Raw genomic sequence first — 20,083 nt, 5'->3', positions numbered from 1 at the left:
GGAGTAAATGCATTTTAAAGTAAATCTCATATTTAGCTACACCTTGCAAAACTGTTTCTGTTTTCCAGCTTGTAAGCCCAAACTAATACCTCTTCACTGACTTGGAAATCATAGTTTTTATGAAAGCAAACACTGTCCAAGAAGCTCCTATTCATGTTATAACCTAGTTAACACTGGTGCTCTTTGGAAAAGGAATTATGGATGATATCCATACTTAAATACTTTTAAAAATTAAAGGATGTTTATGAGTTAGTGTATTTCAAAATATTTCATTATATTTCATTTTTAAATGTTTGCTTCTTTTTTGGTAAAGTGTATGTTGGCTATGTGAGGGCAATGCCTCACTCTTCCGTAGTCATTTTTTAATACCTCTAAAATAAACACTCTGTAAATTACTTATGTAAGCCTTACAAATTACTTTATGTAAGGCTATAGGCATCATAAAACCACAGGGCTCTACGACAGATCAGATTGGACACAAATTGAGATGGTCTCCAGTTTTTTAGGGAAATATACTGCCTGGAACAATAGCGTATCATCTGTCTAGCTTAGACCTGGTGATTCATCAGCATCATCGTCAGAGCCAGCACTGATTAGTACAACTTTATAAGGAGGAAACTGAGGCATGGAGCATTTATGTGGCTTGCCCACGGCCACAAAAATTGCAAGGTACAGAACCAGGATTCCAATGCCAGCAGCCTAGCTTCACAGCTGTCGCGTGAACCACAGTGTTGATGAACACCCCACATTGTCTCTGCAAACTGGGAACTAGCAGACGTGGCACATTCTAGAAATTCCAAAGCCCCAAATGCTCCAATGCAATGTTTTGAGTTCCTTGAAAAATCCTATTAAGAATATCTAATACCTTATGTAAATGCAACTTCAGTAGAGAATTAAACCTCTAAAGTAGCATGGATAAACATTGTATTTGAAGAAAATCCTTTGCTCCTGACATCCAATTTTTCATTCTTTACAAATCAGAGATAGTAAACAATTGCTTCATGTAAAGCATTGTGAAATGATATGACCTCCTTTCTGTATGGGCCTCTATTTTAATGAGGTTTGAATGCAGGATCACAAAATTTGTGATAACTTGCTTTTGTCTGTATGCATTAATAGCTAGAAGATTCTTCTGTGCAGTCAGAAGAATGCAGAACTGAGAATACAGATGACCAACTGTACTGTTAAAGAAAAGCAGAGAATTTTAAGATGAGAAGGGGCCAGAAAATGTATGTAGTCCCATCTCTTAATTGATGCAGGCACCCATTCTAATACATCCTTACAGACAGCCACAAGTTTCTGCCTAAACTTGTGACTGGAAAGCTGGCCCGCTCTTTGTAAGGCAGCCCCATGATTGGAAAAGGTCTAGTTGATATAACTTTTGCCTTATATTGAATTGAAATAAGCCTCCCTATAACTCCTACATAGTTCATGATATCTTCTGAAACAACGAAGAATACATCTGCTCCCTTTTGCTGGGAAGAGTTTTTTAAGACTGAAGACAATTTGATATTTTCCCTTCACTATATTAAATGTCTCCAGCTCCTTGCCAATCCCATGTGATAAGGGGGATGTGGACCGTACAGCATCCTGGTTCCCCAGCTCTGGGCAGATCAACATTAACATGTCATTCATTCTTACTGTGCTTTTCTTCATGAAAATTTCCCAGCCTTTATCAATAGCTATGCCTCCTTTCTCAGCAGCGCTGGATTTACATTATCCTTTTCCAGATAAAGCAGTTTTTATAAAGTTACTCATCCAATAATCCTAGTCTATCAAGACCTTTCTAAGACTTAGTTGCCACTCAGTATATCAGTGATCCTTTTCAACTATGTAATGTGCTCATTTTAAGAATCTTACCTCAAAACAACAAAACTTTGAAGTCATCCATCAGTGTATTGAGTGAAGTGGTGAATAAAGTAGAATTGAAAAAAAAACTGTGAGCTTTCTACTAGAGACCTCTTAGCTTGGCATCGTTCAAGAGGATTGTTCAACTGCACCTTGTTTTTTCATATTTTTCACAAGGATAAAATGAAGAAATGGTGGGGTCTCAATAAACATCATTGAATAAATGACTCTGCCCAATACATCTTTTCTGTCAGAAGCAGGAAACAGTCGGGCTCCAGTTAATAAATGAATTTAAGTAAAGGAAATGACAACCTCAGTTTGCAAGAAAGGAATATAATGTATATTGTAAAGAGATGTTACAAAGAACAACATTACTTTGCAAAATCTAGGTTTTTTTCAGCCATTCATGTTATGATAAAAAGCTGATCACTGCCTTTCTGAATTAGTTATTAATGTTCTGCTTTTTAGTGGCCCTGAAAAACGTTTGATAGCATCCAGACTTTGAGATAGAACAAGTAAAACAGCCCATATTGCTATAAACAGCATGATCCCAATTGACTCAAATTCCCTGCAACATCCCTGGAACCTGGGAGCTGCACAATGAGAGCTGGATTGTACAGGCAATGCTCATTTTTTTCCTCTGCTCTATTTTTTTCTTGTAAAGGGATTTCATAAACAATTGTGTAATGCCATTTAGGGCTACAGCTGTCATATTAGGGAATACAGGTTATATATTATCTCTACAAATGAATAACAGGAATATCATAAGCCTATAGTTCTCTCCTAGTCTCCTACTTTAGTAGCCGAGGACTTCTTTTATGTGATATCAGTCCCAGAATTAGAGTTAAGGAAGGAAGGGAAAGAGGGAAAGAGGGAAAGAGGGAGGGAGGAAGAGAGGAAGAGAGGAAGGAAGGAAGGGAGGGAGGGAGGGAACTGGAGAGGAATGGGAAAGGGAAGGGAGTTTGGAAAGGGAATGGAAGGAAAACCTTAAGCTTGGGAAGACAGTGTTAGAATTTATATCATGCCAGTGGACTTAGATGGAACCAAATGTGTTGTTTACTTCCTCCCACTCTTGGTAGGTTGATTAATGCTGACTCCAGCAATCATGGGTCACACGTGCAGATGTTGTTAGAGAAACAACTGTTGGCCTGGCTTTTCCTTCCCAGCAGGTGATAACTGATCTGTCCAAAAATCCTCCCCACAGGCACAGGGGAAGGTCACGATCATGAAGTTTTGGAAGGATTGCCCTTCAGAAAGATGGAGAAATGGCAGGAAGCAGCATTTTCTTGACTCTAGCATTTCCTGCAAATGAAATAGTTCAGCTGAGACCTTTTATAAAAAGGGTCAGTGGGTGCATGCATAACTTTTTCACACTTTAGAACTAGAAATAAATAGACACAGACAGGGAACTTGAGAAGCTAACAGTGTGGTTGCAGAGAAGAATCTAAATCCCATGCAGTTGTTACAGGACTGAGTATGTATCTCAAAACTCACTCAAGAGGTGAGAAGGAGGAGTGTTCCTCTGTCTCCAATGGTGGGAAGGAAGAAGTAATCAGATGCTGGCCTGCGGCCTCTGGGTAACTCACAAGAAACAAAAGGCTCTAATTTTCTGATTTTCCAGGCAGGGTTCAGTTAATGCCCACAGAAGAAGCAACTGTGGGGCTGTCACTGCTGAAAGAAAATATGCATACAAGGTGTTTGGTGCGTTACCCCTTGACTGCACTGAATTTGTTTGACTCCATCCTTTGACAGGTCTCATTTCATCCCAGTCTCTGCTCAAGGAGCCACTGAGTTTGCTGGCTATTGGCTAAGGCTTCCTTTGCTGGGATGCCCTTTTTTCTTTTGCCTTTGAAGCTGTTTTGTTTGCTCTTCAAGTTTGTTTTCATTTTCTTTTAGAAGCACTATCATCCAGAAGAAGGAATGCACTTCATTATTCCTTGAGCTTTCACTCTGAAACTTTCATATTTCTTGCTGGTTTCTTTCTGGTCAATTTCTGAATACCCTGAAGTGTTGAAAGTATTATGACAAACATAAGGGAGAAACAGAGAAAAAGTCTTTTTTTCTTTTTTTTTTCAGGGCTAGAACATGGCAGAAAATTTCATCTCTGGTAGAATCTGACTGGAGGGCTCTATTCATAAAAGTTTCTTTATTAGATTAGCTATATAATATCAGCAGACTCCCAGAAGCTTTCCAGAGCTTAATAGGGGTTATCGAGTTGATGGAGCTGTCATCTACTTGCTCTGTTCTGAGACCCACCATCAGCCTGTCAGTCCCAGTTTACTACTGGTTCTGTCCATGGAAAAAGCAATTTTCATGCCATAAACGTTGATTAAAAGCAAGATTGATCCCTACTCACTTTGTGACCCAGGCCTTGCACACAGTAGATGACCAGTAACTACTTTTGCATGAATGTCAGGGTGACAGGGAGATAGGTTCTTATGTGCCAAACATTTTTTACATTTTAAATTTCTGCTTGAGGCCAGGTGCAGTGGCTCACACCTGTAATCCCAGTACTTTGGGAGGCCGAGGCAAGGGGATCCTATAAGGCCAGGAGTCCGAGACCTGGCCAACATGGCGAAACCCCGTCTCTACTAAAAATACAAAAATTAGCCAGGTGTGGTGGTGCACACCTGTAATCCCAGCTACTTGGGAGGCTGAGGCACAAGAATCGTTTGAACCTAGGAGGTGGAGGTTGCAGTGAGCCAAGATCGTGCCATTGCACTCCATCCTGGGTGACAGTGAGACCCTGTCTCAAAAACAAACAAATAAATAAATAAATAATTTCTGCTTGAAAGAATAATTATTTTATAGAGTGGAAAGCACAGACTTAATTTGGATGTAATATGCCTAGGGAAGGCTTCTCTGAAAAAGTGACATTAGAATAGAACTTAAAGGAAGTGAGGGAGCTAGCTAGGCCTATAATAGCCAGAGGGAGAACATGTCAGGCAGAAAGAGAAGCAAATGCAGAGGCTATGAGGCAAGAATGTGCTTTGCTGTCAAGAACCCAGACAGCAAGACGAAGATGGGTAGGAGAGGAGGGTAGGGAGGTAGAGCAGTGTGGGTACCAGAGAACGGAGAACCTTGCAGGTCATTGTTAGGACTGAATTATCTTCTGTGTTGAATGGAGCTGAGTGGAATGACCTGGCTTTCATTTTAGATGGGTCATTTTGGCTCTAGTACTGAGAAGAGATACTAAGGGGGCAAGGATAACAGCAGTGAGACCAGTAAGAAGCCAATGGAATAAATCAAACGAGAAAAGGGAGTAGCTTGGAGCAAGTAGCGACAGGAAGGTGAAATTTTAGAAGTAGATTCAATAGGCTTTGCTGCTGGATTGAATGCGAGATATAAGAGAAAGGAGAGCTCCAGCATTGTGAACCTGAGGAACTGGAAAAACATGGCTGCCATTTGCCGAAACAAGGAAGCTTACAGGGAGGTGAGGTCATCAGGAGCTTGGTCTCTGACATTTAATTTAAGGTTGAGCTGATTTAATAAATGCGAAAGGAGAAGCATCAAGCAGGCAGCTGGGTGTCCAAGTCTTGAATTTAGGGAAGAAGTCTGGGCTGGAAATATGAATTTGGGAGTCACAACTGGAAGAGACCACCTAGTATAGCCAAGAAGGAAGGGAAGATTGAGGACTAACACTCCAGGGATGCTCAGATAACAGGAAGCAGCCAAAGAGGCTAAGGAATGGAGGAGTGATCAAGGGTGTCACATAGGTCAAGGAAAATAGAAAATTGTTTCAGTTTCAGTAGAGTGGGCTCAAATGAGGACAGGAAAAGAGAAAGTGTAGACCATCTAGACATTTCTCAGGGAGTTTTGCTTAAAGAAGATTAGAGTAATTGAGCAGGAAACCGAGGGTGATGTTGGGGCAAGGGAAGGAGTTTGTTTGCTTTTGATGGAAGATGTTATAGCAATTTCTGAGAATGCTCCAGGAAAGAGGACAAACCATAATGAAGGAGAGATAATTTATTGTAAACTACTGGATCAAAAAGGAAGTCCACCTTTAGGAGGAAGACTTTGGAAATTGGTTATATTCTTTTTATTTTGTGATTAGATTTGAATGCAGTTGTGTTGTATTTTCTGAGCTGAAGTCATGGTAACCCAAAGTATAAGATGGTAACAAGAGCAAGACATGCATTGCATTTTAAGAAAACATTTCCAGAGCTAAGAGAGAGGTCTGAACTGAAGATAAAATTATACACCTTCAAATATGTGTTGACTTCACCATCAAAGAAGTAAACATTAAATTATTGGTAATATCTCAGTTGTAAGTCTATCTTTACTTACCCCTATTTGTTTGGGTTTCATAGTAATTCAGGTTCAGAAAAACTAAATGAGGCTTTGCAATATATGTGACAGGGATTGAGAGAAAATAGGCAAATGAAATTGCAAAGGGGTGATTAACATTCTTTCATGGAACTGTTTCTAAGCTCTACGAGCAGCCTTTTGACACCTAGGTGTGTTAATGACAAATGTTCCTTCTCTCTTCAGCAAGCTGGCAGCCCTTTACTGCCTTTATCAGGAAATATGAGGACTCTTCCAATAGGAAGTCAGCAGTTTCTGGTACAATTAACCGGAAGTGTGTTGGCAGTGACATAGCTTATGAAAGGCACAAGTGGCACCAATAGAGTAGACCAGTTAAAAATGATAACGGATAACGGTAGTGACTAATGTTTGCATAATGCTTTGCCACTTATCAAGGCCTTTTGAATGTGTTATATGATTCCATTCATTCGGTAAAAATGTGTTCCTTCTGTGTTCCAAGCCCTAAACATTTAGCTGTGAAAAAGTTTCCTCTCTCTTGAAGCTGCACAACAACTTGGTGAAATAAGTAGGTCAAGTACTATTCTCCTTCTTTACAGATGAAGACATTGTAAAGCTTAATTACGGCCAGGCGCGGTGGCTCATGCCTGTAATCTAAGCACTTTGGGAGGCCGAGGCAGGCGGATCACCTGAGGTCAGGAGTTCAAGACCAGCCTGTCCAACATGGTGAAACCCTGTCTCTACTAAAAATACAAAAATCAGCCAGATGTGGTGGCAGGCACCTGTAATGCCAGCTACTCAAGAGGTTGAGGCAGGAGAATCACTTGAACCCGGGAGGTGGAGGTTGCAGTGAGCCAAGACCATGCTACTGCACTCCAGCCTGGGCAACAGAGCAAGACTCTGTCTCAAAAACAAACAAACAAAAACCAAAAAAACAAAATAGAGTTTAATTTGGCCAGGTGCAGTGGCTCATGCCTGTAATCCCAGCACTTTGGGAGGCCAAGGTGGTTGGATCACTTGAGGCCAGGAGTTTGAGGCCAGCCTGGCCAACATGGTGAAACCTGTCTCTACTAAAAATAACAAAAATTAACTGGGTGAGGTGGTTCACACCTGTGATCCCAGCTACACAGGAGGTTGAGGCACTTGAACCCAGGAGAGAATCACTTGAACCCAGGAGGCAGTGGTTGCAGTAAGCCAAGATTGTGCCACTGTACTCCAGCCTGGGTGACAGAGCAAGACCCTGTCTCCAATGCCACCAAAAAAGAAAAAAAAACACAAAACTTAAATTTAAGACTGGGCACAGTGGCTCACAACTGTAATCCTAGCACTTCAGGAGGCCAAAGCAGGCAGATCGCTTGAGCCCAGGAGTTCAAGACCAGCCTGGGCAACATAGCAAGACCTCCTCTCTACACATTTAGAAAAAAATATATATATAGGTGAAGTGGTGCATCCCTGTAGTCCCAGCTCCTTGGGAGGCTGAGGTGAGAGAATCACTTAAGCCTGGAAGGGCCAGTCTGCAGTGAGCCATGGTTGCACCACTGCACTCCAGCCTGGGTGACAGAATGAGACTCCATCTCAAGAAAAAAAAAAACTTATCTCACTACTTTTCTGGGAATTTGGGCCCCAGATGAAATTTTATGACTGGTATTATATTTCTTTCTCAAAACTTTTCAAAACTCAGTACTTCAATACATGTTTTACCCCGAAATGTTATTTTCATAAACATAATTAATTTCTACTCTGGAAACTCTTGGATTTAAAAAATTAATTCCAGCACTCAGTATAATAACCCTATGTCTAGGAGAAGAGCCATTTCATATTATGAATGCACCAGTTACAACAGGTCTGCCTTAAGTTGCTTGCTCTGTGAGCCTGACAAATTATTTACTGCTAACAAAACCACTGCGGTATCTGGAATGCATCCGATTTTTTTAAAAAATAATTTTCATCCCAGCATTTTGGGAGGCTAAGGTGGGTGGATCACTTGAGGCCAGGCATTCGAGACCAGCCTGGGCAACATGGTGAAACCCCATATCTACTAAAAATATAAAAATTAGCCGGATATGGTGGCACATGCCTATAGTCCCAGCTACTCGAGTGGCTGAGGTACAAGAATCACTGGAACCCAGGAAACGGAGGTTGCAGCGAGCCGAGATCGCGCCACTGCACTCTAGCCTGGGCAACAGAGCAAAGGCTCTGTGTCAAAAAAAATAAAATAATAATTTTCACAACTCAAACACAACTGCTTTTAGTTTAAACTCTTTTAAATTCTGACTTTTTACCACTTGCACTGACACGATGACAGTTACGCATAACCTAATGATGGGGATACGTTCTGAGAAATGCATCGTTAGGTGATTTCGTCATGCAAACGTCATAGTGTGTATTTACCCAACGTGAGATGGTGTCACCTGCCACACAGCTGGGCTTATATATGATCTAGCCTATTGCTCCTCCCAACCTGTACAGCATGTTACTATACTGAATACTGTAGGTGACTGTAACAGAATGGTGAGTATTTGTGTATCTAAACATACCTAAGTCTGGCTCTAGCTTTACTTCTTCCAACCCCCACAAAAGGTACAGTAAATATATGGTATTGTTGTCTTGTGAGACCCCTGTAGCATATGCAGTCTGTCGTTGACTGAAACATCGTTATGTTGTGCATGACGGTATTAGAAATTATAGAGGTTTTACCTTCTCTTTATTTAAAACATAGCTTATAAATAGAAAATATTTGTTATAACATCTAAAAAATGTACATAAGCCATATATGAACTCTCAGTGTATATGACTAGGGTTAGGTTCTTTATTCTTCATTGAGAAAAATTTTATATGATTTTTTTAATGAAATAAGTATGGCATAGGATCCTCTTTTCCCTTCTTAACTCTGGTAAATTTCTGTGAGTAGTGAAAGATCTGTTCACTATTGGAAGATCTATTCCCAGGATGCTAAGTGGGAATTTTCCTGTAGGTACTAAGCACTGCACACTCTAAAGAGAAAGCTATCAATCATGGCGCCAGACACCTAGTTCGGGGTTTACAAGGAGGCAGTGTGAATCCTGCCCTGCCCCTGTCAGCTACCTCTCCACATAGGCAGAACATTGGTTAGTGCTGGAGAAGGACAGAGAATTGTCTGAGTCCTGTGGAAAGAACTAAGGCTTTTCCTCCTTTGCCATGAGAGAGGAGACAGAATGCATTCCTGTGCTCTCCAGTCCTGGTGAGAAGGGGTCCAGGAGGAATGTACATCTGGCTTGGGGGTGCCTGCAGGAGGGAAAACTGGCCTTGGTATCCATAATTGGACTTCTGCCAGGCAGGTCACATAGCACCTACTGAGCTGACACAGAGAGTCTTGGGGAGGGATGCCCTGGCAGAGAGGGGGAGTGTTCACAGAGCAGCTCGCCCTTCTACTGTTCTGTGTGACAAGGATGTGTGTCCATGTCATGTGGGCCACATGGATGTGCAGAAGGAGTCTGGGGTTATGTTTGTCCCCCTGGGTCCCCCTCAGGGGGCATGCATGTGTCCTAGGAGGGCTGAGTGAGAGTTGGAAGAAGTCAAGCTAGAGGCAGATTTCTGCCAGCAGAAACTGTGCAGTGGGAGGACCTGCCCTCTATCCTAGAAGAGCTCTCCAAAGAAATCACACGGGGACACAGGAGAACCTAGGTTGGAGCAGCTGCTACGCAGAGCACATGGGAGACCATGTTAACGTTAGCTGAAAAGCAGTGGCGGCTGCCAGAGGAACAGCCAGACAAGAAAGGGACCTCGTCCATTTCCTGTTTCTTCCTCCCCAACTAAACACATGAAGTAGGTAGAGCTTGGGGCAGGGAACATTCAAGGTAGACCATGACACCCGCCCTCACCTCTCCTAGGAGAAGTCAAAGCACAGACCGAGCTTCTCTTACCCACCCTGGGCTTTTTAAGCCCCAAGACTGACACACAAGGAGGGAAGGAAAAGTTTGAATCAGATATGAGTTTGGATTTCATACAAAATGGAGTCTTCATGACTCAAAGTGACCAGGAAGTGATGCAGTCTGCCCAAAAGGTTAAATGGCCTTGTGCCCATCAGGCAGGCAGACTGGGCATGGCCCCTTTGGGAGTAACCAAAACAACCTAAAACAACTTTTTGGTATTTGGACCCCAGTGCAGTTAAGACTGTTCCATGAACTGATTGCATTTAGATATACTTGTGTTAACTTAAATATATATATATGAATTTAGTAAAGAAGAGGAGACTTTATTTCTTCTAAAGGGTTACAGCCTGCAAGGTGGCCATCCTGCAGGCTGGGAAGCACCTCCAACCAAGACCCCAGAGACAGGTACTTCGAAGGAAAAGGGCTTAGGGTAGAAGATTTATGCTGAACAGGTTAGCTAAACACATATATTCAATGTATTACAAGAGCTGTGAATATTCATGAAGGTGGTCCTGACACATGTGTATTGAACAAACATGCATGTAACATGTGGCCTATGTTCACTTTGGGTTGGAGACTTAACATGTAGATATATTACGGTTAGCCCTATACATCAGAAGGGCTTTTCAGGACATGAAGGCACACAAGTGTGCAATCTCTGTAGACCAACCAGAACTAGTCCATGGTCAGTGATCTTATTTGGATAAAGTTACTGAATCAATCTCTTGTCCAGCTGTAGTTATGGCTGGTGGAGCAGGGGCTAAGGGTCAATCAGCATCTGGTGGAGCTGCAAATTGTTTAAATATTGCTTCTCTTAAGGCCAGTACCTGTTTAGCTGCTAGAAAAAAAGAAAAACCTTGTGGCAGTTGGAACATAGTTTATTCTTTAGGTATAGGGGTACGTGGCTTAACCTTTGCCTGGCATGGCCTCGGGTCCTGTTGATAATTTGGTATCTTATTGCCACAAAGAGACTGTTCTGTCACTCTTATGATGTCTATTTTAACATTAATTCCGATCAGTTGTTGTGTCTAAACCATGAAAGAGAGGAGGTATAATGAGGCTTGTCTCACCTCCCATCCCATCATGGTCAGAAACTAAATTTTAAGGTTTTTCTGGGGTCCCCTTGGCCACAAGGGGGTCCGTTCAGTCGGTGAGGGGGCTTAGGATTTTATTTTTAGTTTCTGTTCATTTCAGGGTGAGTAGAACCAAGCTGTATATAGCTGGAGGGGCCCTCTGCCTTCTGGTGACATCAGTACCAGGCTCACACTCCTTCTTAGCCATCCCAGCAGGCTGACACATTGTGCCACTCACCTGTGTGACCTGAGCAAGCCACTTCACCTCTTTAAATGTCTGTGTCTTCATCTATCAGATGACAGGTGGTCTCTGGATTATTTAACACTAGAAATGCTAGAAGCACTTCTAGCACTAGATTAACACTAGAAGTGTGTGAAAGTTGCAGAAGATGTGATTTGTGTAAAGAATTAGCTCAGGACTGGGTGAGGATGCCACTTAAGATGGTAATCCAGCTAAGGCATGGAGTTAGTACATTCAAATCAGGTGACAGCTATTGGAGACAAGGCCAACAGAGTGAATGGGTCTAAGACTGAACTTGCTAGAAAGGTAAGAAGAGGAAGAACCCCCTATGGATGTATAAAATAGCATGAAGTTTAGAGAGGGAACTGAGGATAGCAGAGCTGGTTTAAGTGAAAGGTGTTTGGAAGTGCCTTTGGTCAGACCCTGGGGATCTAACTTCCTTAACAGAAGGCTATCTTCCTGACGGTCCATCCCCAGCAAGCCTCTGGTTAACAGAAGACATGGAAAGCAAAGGTGTAGGGGTGTGTGGAGATGCAGTTGTAACTAGAGAGAGAGGTGTTAAATTGCTGGTGAGCGTTTCTGGGGTGAGGAAACTTTTAGCTAGGGATAAGCCTTCTTTTCTATCATTTGTTTGCTGATGATACAGTTCTTTGCCGGGCCTCTTAACCATATTATGGTTATGTGCTTGCCTTCTTCCTGCAGTGATCTTTGTACGGACTGCTTGTGAATGCTAAAGATGCTCACAGAGCTTGCTTAATAAGTTTACATGCTCTGCCATTTTCTGTGATTTAATTTCACAGTGCCTTTTAGAATGATGGAATTCGGGAACAGAACTTGGGATGGGTCAAGCCAAGAGCTCAGTCAGTCTATTTGAAGGTTTCTGCTGTAACTCCTGGGAAGGGATGCTGGTTAGTTTGGTGTTTGGTTCTGAGCAAACATTACTGATAACTTTATCTTATTAATGGTGTGGGGGAGAGCCAGAATTATGGAGCTGAATCATTAGACTCACAAATGCTGTTCCCAAGGGTTTCTGCTTGAGGAACAGAACTGAATTTCCCTGACTTCAGTTCTTCCCTGCCCCAGCCTCCTTCCTGCCACCTCCTTCACTCCTCCCAGTGCTGGGTAGCAAGCTGACACGTCTTCCTTTGTTAACTACAGAGTTTTGCCCGTAAGAACTCTGGAGGCATAAATATCTTCTAGGTTTATCAAATAGAGCAATGACTAAATCAGGAAAAGTCATTTTATTGCACTGTTTGCTCTTGGTCGTTGAAGATAAGAAAATAAAAATATCGGACCTGTGTTAAAAGTTTTTTCCTGTTTTTCTTGAAGTTGATGAAAATATTTATCCTCTGAAAGTAGTGACGTGAAGGGGGAAGGTATTTCTGGTTTTCCGGCAAATATAAAATACAGTTTGCTTTTTTCCAAGGCATGAATTTATTGGTAATTTTCCTTGCATAAATGCATAAATGATTTTTTTTAGTCAACTCAAAATGTTTTAAAGCAAAAAGAATGACTTGGAAGTCAATTATTAAACCTTGAGCACCCTAAAACATTTTTTGAGTTTTTTAAATATGATTCTTTGCATTTTATTATTTTCCTCTTTTCCTTCCTGGATGCTACCTTGGTAGCTGCCATGTTTTAAATATTGACAAGATAAGATAGTTTTCTGTTTATATCAGCAGTCGTCTGTCTGTGAAATATGGACGAATCAGAACGCAGGATTTCCTTTCTCAGCGATCCATCAGGTTCATAATGTAAGGTTACAAATGGTTCTTTTCTTCTCCTGAACTTGCGCTATGTACTGTGTTGCACAGTGTTGTCAACAGCTATAGGTACTGTGTCCTGGCAATGCAGAAAATTTGTAATGTCTGGTGACTCCGAGACTCTTTGTCTATTATACTTCATTTACTGTGCCTTGTGATTAGTTGATGTGCAAACATTGTCCTAAAACAAGAAACATACTTGGTTTTAAAGTGTATGGTTAAAATATGTCCCATGTGAGTTTTGGCTTTCATTCCAGGTGTCTGTGTTAACTTGCTTTTACAGGAAAAAGAAAAGGGTAAATTGATATATATATACACACATGTATATATCAGCATTATTCCTCCCCATTTTGTACCTCCCCATATTCATGGACTCTTCAACCCTTTGTGTCTAATGATTCTCAAAGATTCATGTGCTTCACTTGTGAGAAATTTCTGAGTATGATTTGCATGTTATTCTGTATACATTTCATGCAAATGTGGGGGGAGGTGAGCTGGGAGAGGCACGGTTGCAGCTACAAAGTGGTTCTCAGCCTTTTTCCATTTGACAGTACTGAATTGATCTTTGCAAATTGTATGAAATCGTGACCCATTTTACTCTGAGCTGCATGATTTTCAAATGTTCATATTTCACCTTTGCATACTTTAGAGAAAGTTTATTTCTATTTGGAAAATAAACATTTAAATGTTTGGGGTTTTATGTTCCATATTTTAAAATACTATTCTTATTTTCACACCCTTTTGAATTTCTCCCATTGGATAGCCTGCTGTCTGAGAGGTTGAGACACTTGGTTGAGAATCACTGAGCAGAATTCTTGGGGCGGCATGTGAAGGGATGCCACGGGCATTTTTGTGAAGTGCCTTTTGGGATGCTGCATCAGGCACATATGTACTCCTGTGCATGGGACTTCTGGCTCTTGAGGACCGTGGTGTCTATACATTGCCTGGTACTGGTGTTCACGTGACCCAGCAGTTCCTCTTGGACTCATAAATGTTAACCAGAGCTTTTATGTGTTCATAAGTAGCCATCTCTGCTCTTTTTCATCTAAAGGAACAAATTCAGTATAACCAACTGCATTTGATCAAACTAGAATTCTTCATTCTTGAAGATTTTTTGAAAGAACAACTACAACATTCTGCTTTCATTATGTGTGAATGTTTATGGGAAGCCTTTTCCTTACATTCACTTTCAAATATATGTATGCATATTTATAAGCATAGAGCTGTGTGTAGCATTCTTCAAAGCCTTAGAGATTACAGAAAGTAAATGTAATCACATATATCTTATGTATGTTTGGGTAGCCCATCTCTGAAATTTGTCATAATTATTGAAAGTAAAACCTTAAAACAATAATTGTCCTTTAAAATCATTTTAGTTTTTCATTAAGTGTTCTGAAGAAATTGAGACTAATGTTTGTTAATATTCAGATCTAAATTTATAAGCAAGTAGGTGGGAGCAGTCCTCATAGAAAAGATTTTAAAGGTTCTATTTTTAAAAATCAATTAAATCCTAATTTTTAAAAATTTTAAAGAATAATACAAGGCTTGGAAAATGCCATACTTTTCTATTAATGTTAGAAAAGTAAGTTGTAAGCATGGCTTTTAATTATCTACTGACATCCTTAGGAAACTTTTTCCTTAAGAAGAAAATAACATAAAGGCCTGGTAGAGCGTCTCATGCCTGTAATTCCCAGCACTTTGGGAGGCCAAGGCGGGTGGATCACTTGAGGCCAGGAGTTCGAGACCAGCCTGGCCAACATGGTGAAACCCTGTTTCTACTAAATATACAAAAGTTAGCCAGGTGTGGTGGCACATGCCTGTAGTCCCAGACACTTGGGAGACTGAGGCAGGAGGATCACTGGACCCTAGGAAGCGGAGGTTGCAGTGAGCCGAGATTGTGCCATCGCACTCCAGCCTGGGTGACAGAGGGAGACTCCATCTCGGAAAAATAAATAATAATAAAGACAGAAAATAACATAGAGAAGGGTTTTTCCTTTGTATTCTCAGAGCATATAGAATATGTAATATTCAGTTTCCCTTTTGGAGGGAGACAGCTACCTGATACAATTTGTTTTAGAATTTGCCGTAGGTGTCCAGTGCATGTGAACTAAAAATTTGCAGCTATTTACCACCTGTTGAAATAATGCAAAGTTTAAAAGCTGCAATTTGGAATCTGCCATCCAGTAAAAATCTCTGTATAGAGTTTTGTGAAGCTTTTTGTTTTTTAACTAAATCCCATTGATGCTTTTGTATTTTTCAGTTGTTGGTATAAGAGAATGTTTAATTTAATTACATTATATTAGATGTGGCCCAATTATAGTCCTTCAGACTCACCCAGACTACAGATTTATAGTTGGCAGTTGCAAACACGTGTTACACAGAATCAATTCTCCATTTAAAATTCTAATCTCAAATTATTTTTCCTTTATGTTAGAAGTTTAGTTTTTATTTGAGTTTGAAGAAGAGAGCTAATGATGTACATTTTCCTCGGTTTAATTGATGTTCTTTAGTGTGCTTAATAAAAAAAAGGCCTTAAGCATACATATAAAAAATAATAATAAATACCAAATAAATGAAGTTTTAAGCCATGACAAAATTCTTGGAATATTAAGATCTTTCAAATACATGAACCTAAAGGAAAGATTTTCTGTAAATATTTTAAGTGCCAAAGAGATAGCCTGAAGACATTTATTAGGAGTACCTTGAATCATTTTGATTTCTCATTTGTGATTACTTAAGGAATCCTTTCAAAGACCACTGTGTCAATAATAATGTAAAATATGACAGAATTCTACCCTAAACTTTTCCTACTTCATTTTGCTATTCTAATTAAATATTGCATTGTTAGCTGTGTTTAGGTCTGCTTTTCATTAAAAATAAGCTTTGATTATAAACCATTATTGCGGCAAAAGACTTCTTAGGTCTGTTATTTAATATTTAATAAGCATTTTTAAGTGGAAAATTACTAAATTTAAAAATATTTGCCTGAGGAGATGCAAATATTATGTAGATATGAATGTACTAGTCAACAAGACCTAACACTAGGCTTCAAAGTTCAAAATGATTTTATGTATGGGGCAAAAATCTTTCTTTTTTGACCTCTTCTTCCATTCCATATAGTAACTACTCTACGTAATTCCTCCATAGCTCATTCCTGCTGTAATTCAGCCGCCAGGAGGGTTGAGACCTAAGGCACCCTTGTTCTCTGAACTCTTTTGTTCTTACTGGGAGTCAACCAGGTAAAGCTGAATCCCAGCCAAGGGCCAAGGTCATATCTGTCCTTTACGACAGTGTAATGTTAAGTCCAGTTGTTGGAGTCCATCCATTCCCATTAAATTAATTCCAAAAAGAAGAATTAACATCTACAGATTGAGTCCTCTAAATACTTTTAGATCTAAGTTTAAAAAAAAAAAAAATAGGCAGGGGTGGGGAGAGAAGTTGATGAATTTCCAGGCGGAAAAGAAATTTATTTTCTAATAAATTCAATCTTAAGAACACTTTTCCCTCTGTTTCAAAATGAATTTCTGGAAATAGCACTAAATCTGATAAAATTCAGTGTCTCTTTCCAGAAAGGTAGAGTCAGTCCCTGTAGGGAATTTGACAATATTTGGACTGAAGCAATATTTGAAGGCCACAAAGAAAATGAAATAAGGATTATATTTCTTTTCCTGGTAATTATCTCCCACCTTAGCACCTAGGGAAAATCCTATCAGATCACTCTGAATTCAAAGCAAGTGGTTTGTGATTTTGGACAAAGTGGAGTCATGGGAGAGCAGATGATGGCGCTGTCTAAACAGATTTAAGTGGATGTTCCACTAATTTCTTCAAGTGGTTATCAAATAAGGGATTTCAGTGATTTCCAGACCGAGATTGGAATGTATGTGCTGGGGCTTGTTATTCCCACAATGGCTGCTACAACTTATGTGGATGATGTAAATATTTGGATCAGCATTTGGCTGTAGCTCTGGCTTTAAATGTATGGAACTCACATTAAAGTTTAATTATAAAAGTGTGTGAGTTAATGGAACAATTAGAGAATGAATTTGCATATGATTTGCATGCTTAATGTACTAACACGTGAAATGTTTTCATAACCCTAGCTTCCCCCAGCTCATTCCCATCCCCAGCCCTGTTCCCAGCCCTGGCCCTGCAACTCATGGCACCACCAGCTCATGCCGTGTTCAGACTTTTTTGAAAACTGCCTGTTGAGCTTGGCCAAGGTCTACCTCTGCTGAACTGTAATAGGGTTCACATGAAGATCTGATGCTTGGTTTGAGTTGTCACATCAGCAGACACTGGATCAAAGGATCTTTGGAAGCCATCCAGATCCTCCTTTTGTATCATTCCACGGAGTTGCATGCAAACTTCTGTTGTTTTGTTAACAGTGTTACCTGTGACTTAAATGTACAATACCTGTTTGCCGTGTTGTTGTTGCTTTATCCAGGGAGCGGGAGAAGGAGGGAGAAGTTTAATGGGGGAGATTAGAGGATGATTTGATAGATTTGGGTAAAGCTTTTGTTTAAGAACCCATAGCTGCATGTTTCCAGAGTTTTAAGCTGTTATCACTTAAAGGTTATTACACTCAGCTTCAAAATGATATTGAAATCCACGTATCCTATATTTTGAATTTTATACTAGTTTTTTGAAAGTAAGTTACAGCCAGATGAAATAAAGACCAGAGAGAGAATAAAGAGCCAGCCATTTGAGAAAGAAGGAAAAGAAAAAAAATCAAAATAAGAAGCCAAAGAAAAACTTAATCTAATTTTAGAATTGCAGTCAGTTATCACTTTTACAAACTAAAAATTCATATAAATATAAAAGAAAAACTCAAGAATGAGTCAGGGATGGATAATAAAACAGACAAAAATGCTAAAGTTAATATGGCAAGTAAAGTCTTAACAATACCAACAGACAATATACATGTAACAAAATTTCACATATACCCCATAAATGTGTACAAAAATAAAAAATACCAACAGACAGGGAATAGGAGGATTAAGCAATGTAAAAGTAAATCAGCCATGAAAACAAAACTAATGTGGAGAGTGGCTGAGAACAGAGCGGGAGAGAAAAGCCGAAGGAGTTCCAACTGGTCACACACTAACTACAGTGAGAAGCCAAGGAAATAGCGTGATGCTAACTTTGCTCTTCTGCGATTCGAAGTGACCCATCTCAAGGAGAAAAGCTTCAGGCACTCCACTGCTAAAAAAAAAAAAAAAAAAAGCCTGTGCGTTACTGAAGTCCTCTAGAAAGGGCTTTTTATCATTGGCAGCTACTTCATATGTCACCTAATGTAAGTCCAAACTGCGCAAAGAAAATTGGAGAGCTAGTTCTTCTCCCCAAAATATGCACCCTATGTACGCCATTCCTAGAGAACTGTGGTTCTTAATCTTTTGGAGTTTCTAGATTCTTTCAAAGAATTTAATAAAGCAGAGAACTTCCTTTCTCTCCCAAAACATACACCTGCATCCAAAATTTTGCATTCTTGTCCTAGACTCCTTAAAAATTCTCCTTAAGAAATCCCACAGTGTGTCAACACACTTTCTAGCACTTCTGTGGAACTTGTTCTCTAACCAAGGTTTTATTTGGTTTTGGAGTTTATGAGACCTTTTTACACTCTTCCAACTCCTGAGACAAGTAATTTCTCATAGTTCTATATATAGCCAAATCTAGGTTAGAAGAGAGTCACTCTAGAAATCTCCCTATTTAGTTTTAGTTATGTCCACTTGAGAACAAAGAACTGAGTTTTGGAAAAATCCAAATCTTTCCCAGGAGAAAGAGTAAGAAATATCTCATGTGTAGTATGTAAGTCAGAGTAGAGCCCAGAAAATACCTGCCAACACTGGCCTTTGACTTTATAGATGCTCACATTAAGCTATTATAGTGATGAAACAGGTTGAGGCTAACCTCATGGAAAATGATGAATGAAATGATGGGAGGTCCTCCTGTTTTAGGTCTGTATCATATGATATACCATCATTTGGGAATGTGCTTGTATTTGTGAATCAGAATCCTCAAAGTACATGCCTATGTACATGTGACCGAACTTGGCATTTCACTGTTTAGTCTTCATTGGTACGTTAGGTTTTCTGAGAAAAGTAGCTGAATCCATCCGAGACAGCGTCATTAAATCAGGGCAATTAAATTCAGATGAGAGAAATTAGTGTCACCCATTAGTAAATTTTTCTTTTAAATTTTGTTTAGCATCATGCTTACACTACCATTTCTCCAGAGATCTAAAATTATTCAAAGTGGCTAGTACATGTCATATTTGGGAACTGAAATTTATAGAACTGTGTGTTCTGAATGTGAAAGCAATTCAAACTAAAAATTTCAGTCAAGTTTAAAAACAGAAAATTCTTTTAAAGATTGTGTGTCCTTTGCTGTTGTGATGGAAAATTGTGATTAGTAAATCATTTATGAATATCTTCGTGTTTTATTTTAAAGTGACTTAGCTTAGGATGTCATTCTAAAAATAGAATAATTCAACTCCACACCTCAAAAATTAACTCAGCCTTGAGAGATATGCTAATACATATAAAAATGTAATAACCAAAGTATTTATATTCACATAAGACACCCAGATGCATTTTGGCACATTCACAGCACCTGTGTGTAAGGTGAGCTCAGGGTAGCTACAGGGAATGAACTTTGCTGACTGCTCATATTGCCTCTAGAATAAATGTCATTTTCAGACAGGAGACTGGGGAGAACCTTCCATTACCTTGCGACCTCCGAATGAAGCCACAGCCTCTACCCCGGTACAGTACTGGCAGCATCACCCAGAAAAGCTTATCTTCCAGTCGTGTGATTACAAAGCTTTTGTAAGTTACCCTCAATTCAGTATTTGGGCCTAAGTGGAGATAGGGGGTATGTTTTCAGCTTGTTTGCATTTACATTGAAAATATACCAAAATATCCATATCCATCACTGAAATTTTTAAAATGTTTTTCTCTTCACTTTTTCTTAAAGTAGCCTTCTATC

The 20,083-nt window shown here is 39.8% G+C and overlaps 1 protein-coding gene across 19 annotated transcripts in view; it reads left to right on the top strand.

Moving 5' to 3' along the window:
- ANKS1B (ankyrin repeat and sterile alpha motif domain containing 1B) overlaps positions 1-20,083 on the top strand; it is a 1,251,294-nt gene that overhangs the window by 1,160,383 nt on the left and 70,828 nt on the right. For 7 of the 19 annotated variants that reach the window (XM_034934289.3, XM_034934288.2, XM_034934287.2 and 4 more), the window contains one exon: positions 19,795-19,923. In XM_034934289.3, the coding sequence (XP_034790180.1) occupies positions 19,795-19,923 (129 nt within the window). Of the gene's footprint in view, positions 1-13,015; positions 13,091-19,794; positions 19,924-20,083 lie in introns of all 19 variants that reach the window. The other 12 variants (XM_034934279.3, XM_024931069.3, XM_034934295.3 and 9 more) reach the window with 2 other exon arrangements.

This window comes from Pan paniscus, chromosome 10 (genome assembly GCF_029289425.2).
Source record: "Pan paniscus chromosome 10, NHGRI_mPanPan1-v2.0_pri, whole genome shotgun sequence".
NCBI lineage: Eukaryota > Metazoa > Chordata > Mammalia > Primates > Hominidae > Pan > Pan paniscus.
Note: the sequence above shows the minus strand (reverse complement) of the source record. Positions and strands in the feature narration are given on the sequence as shown.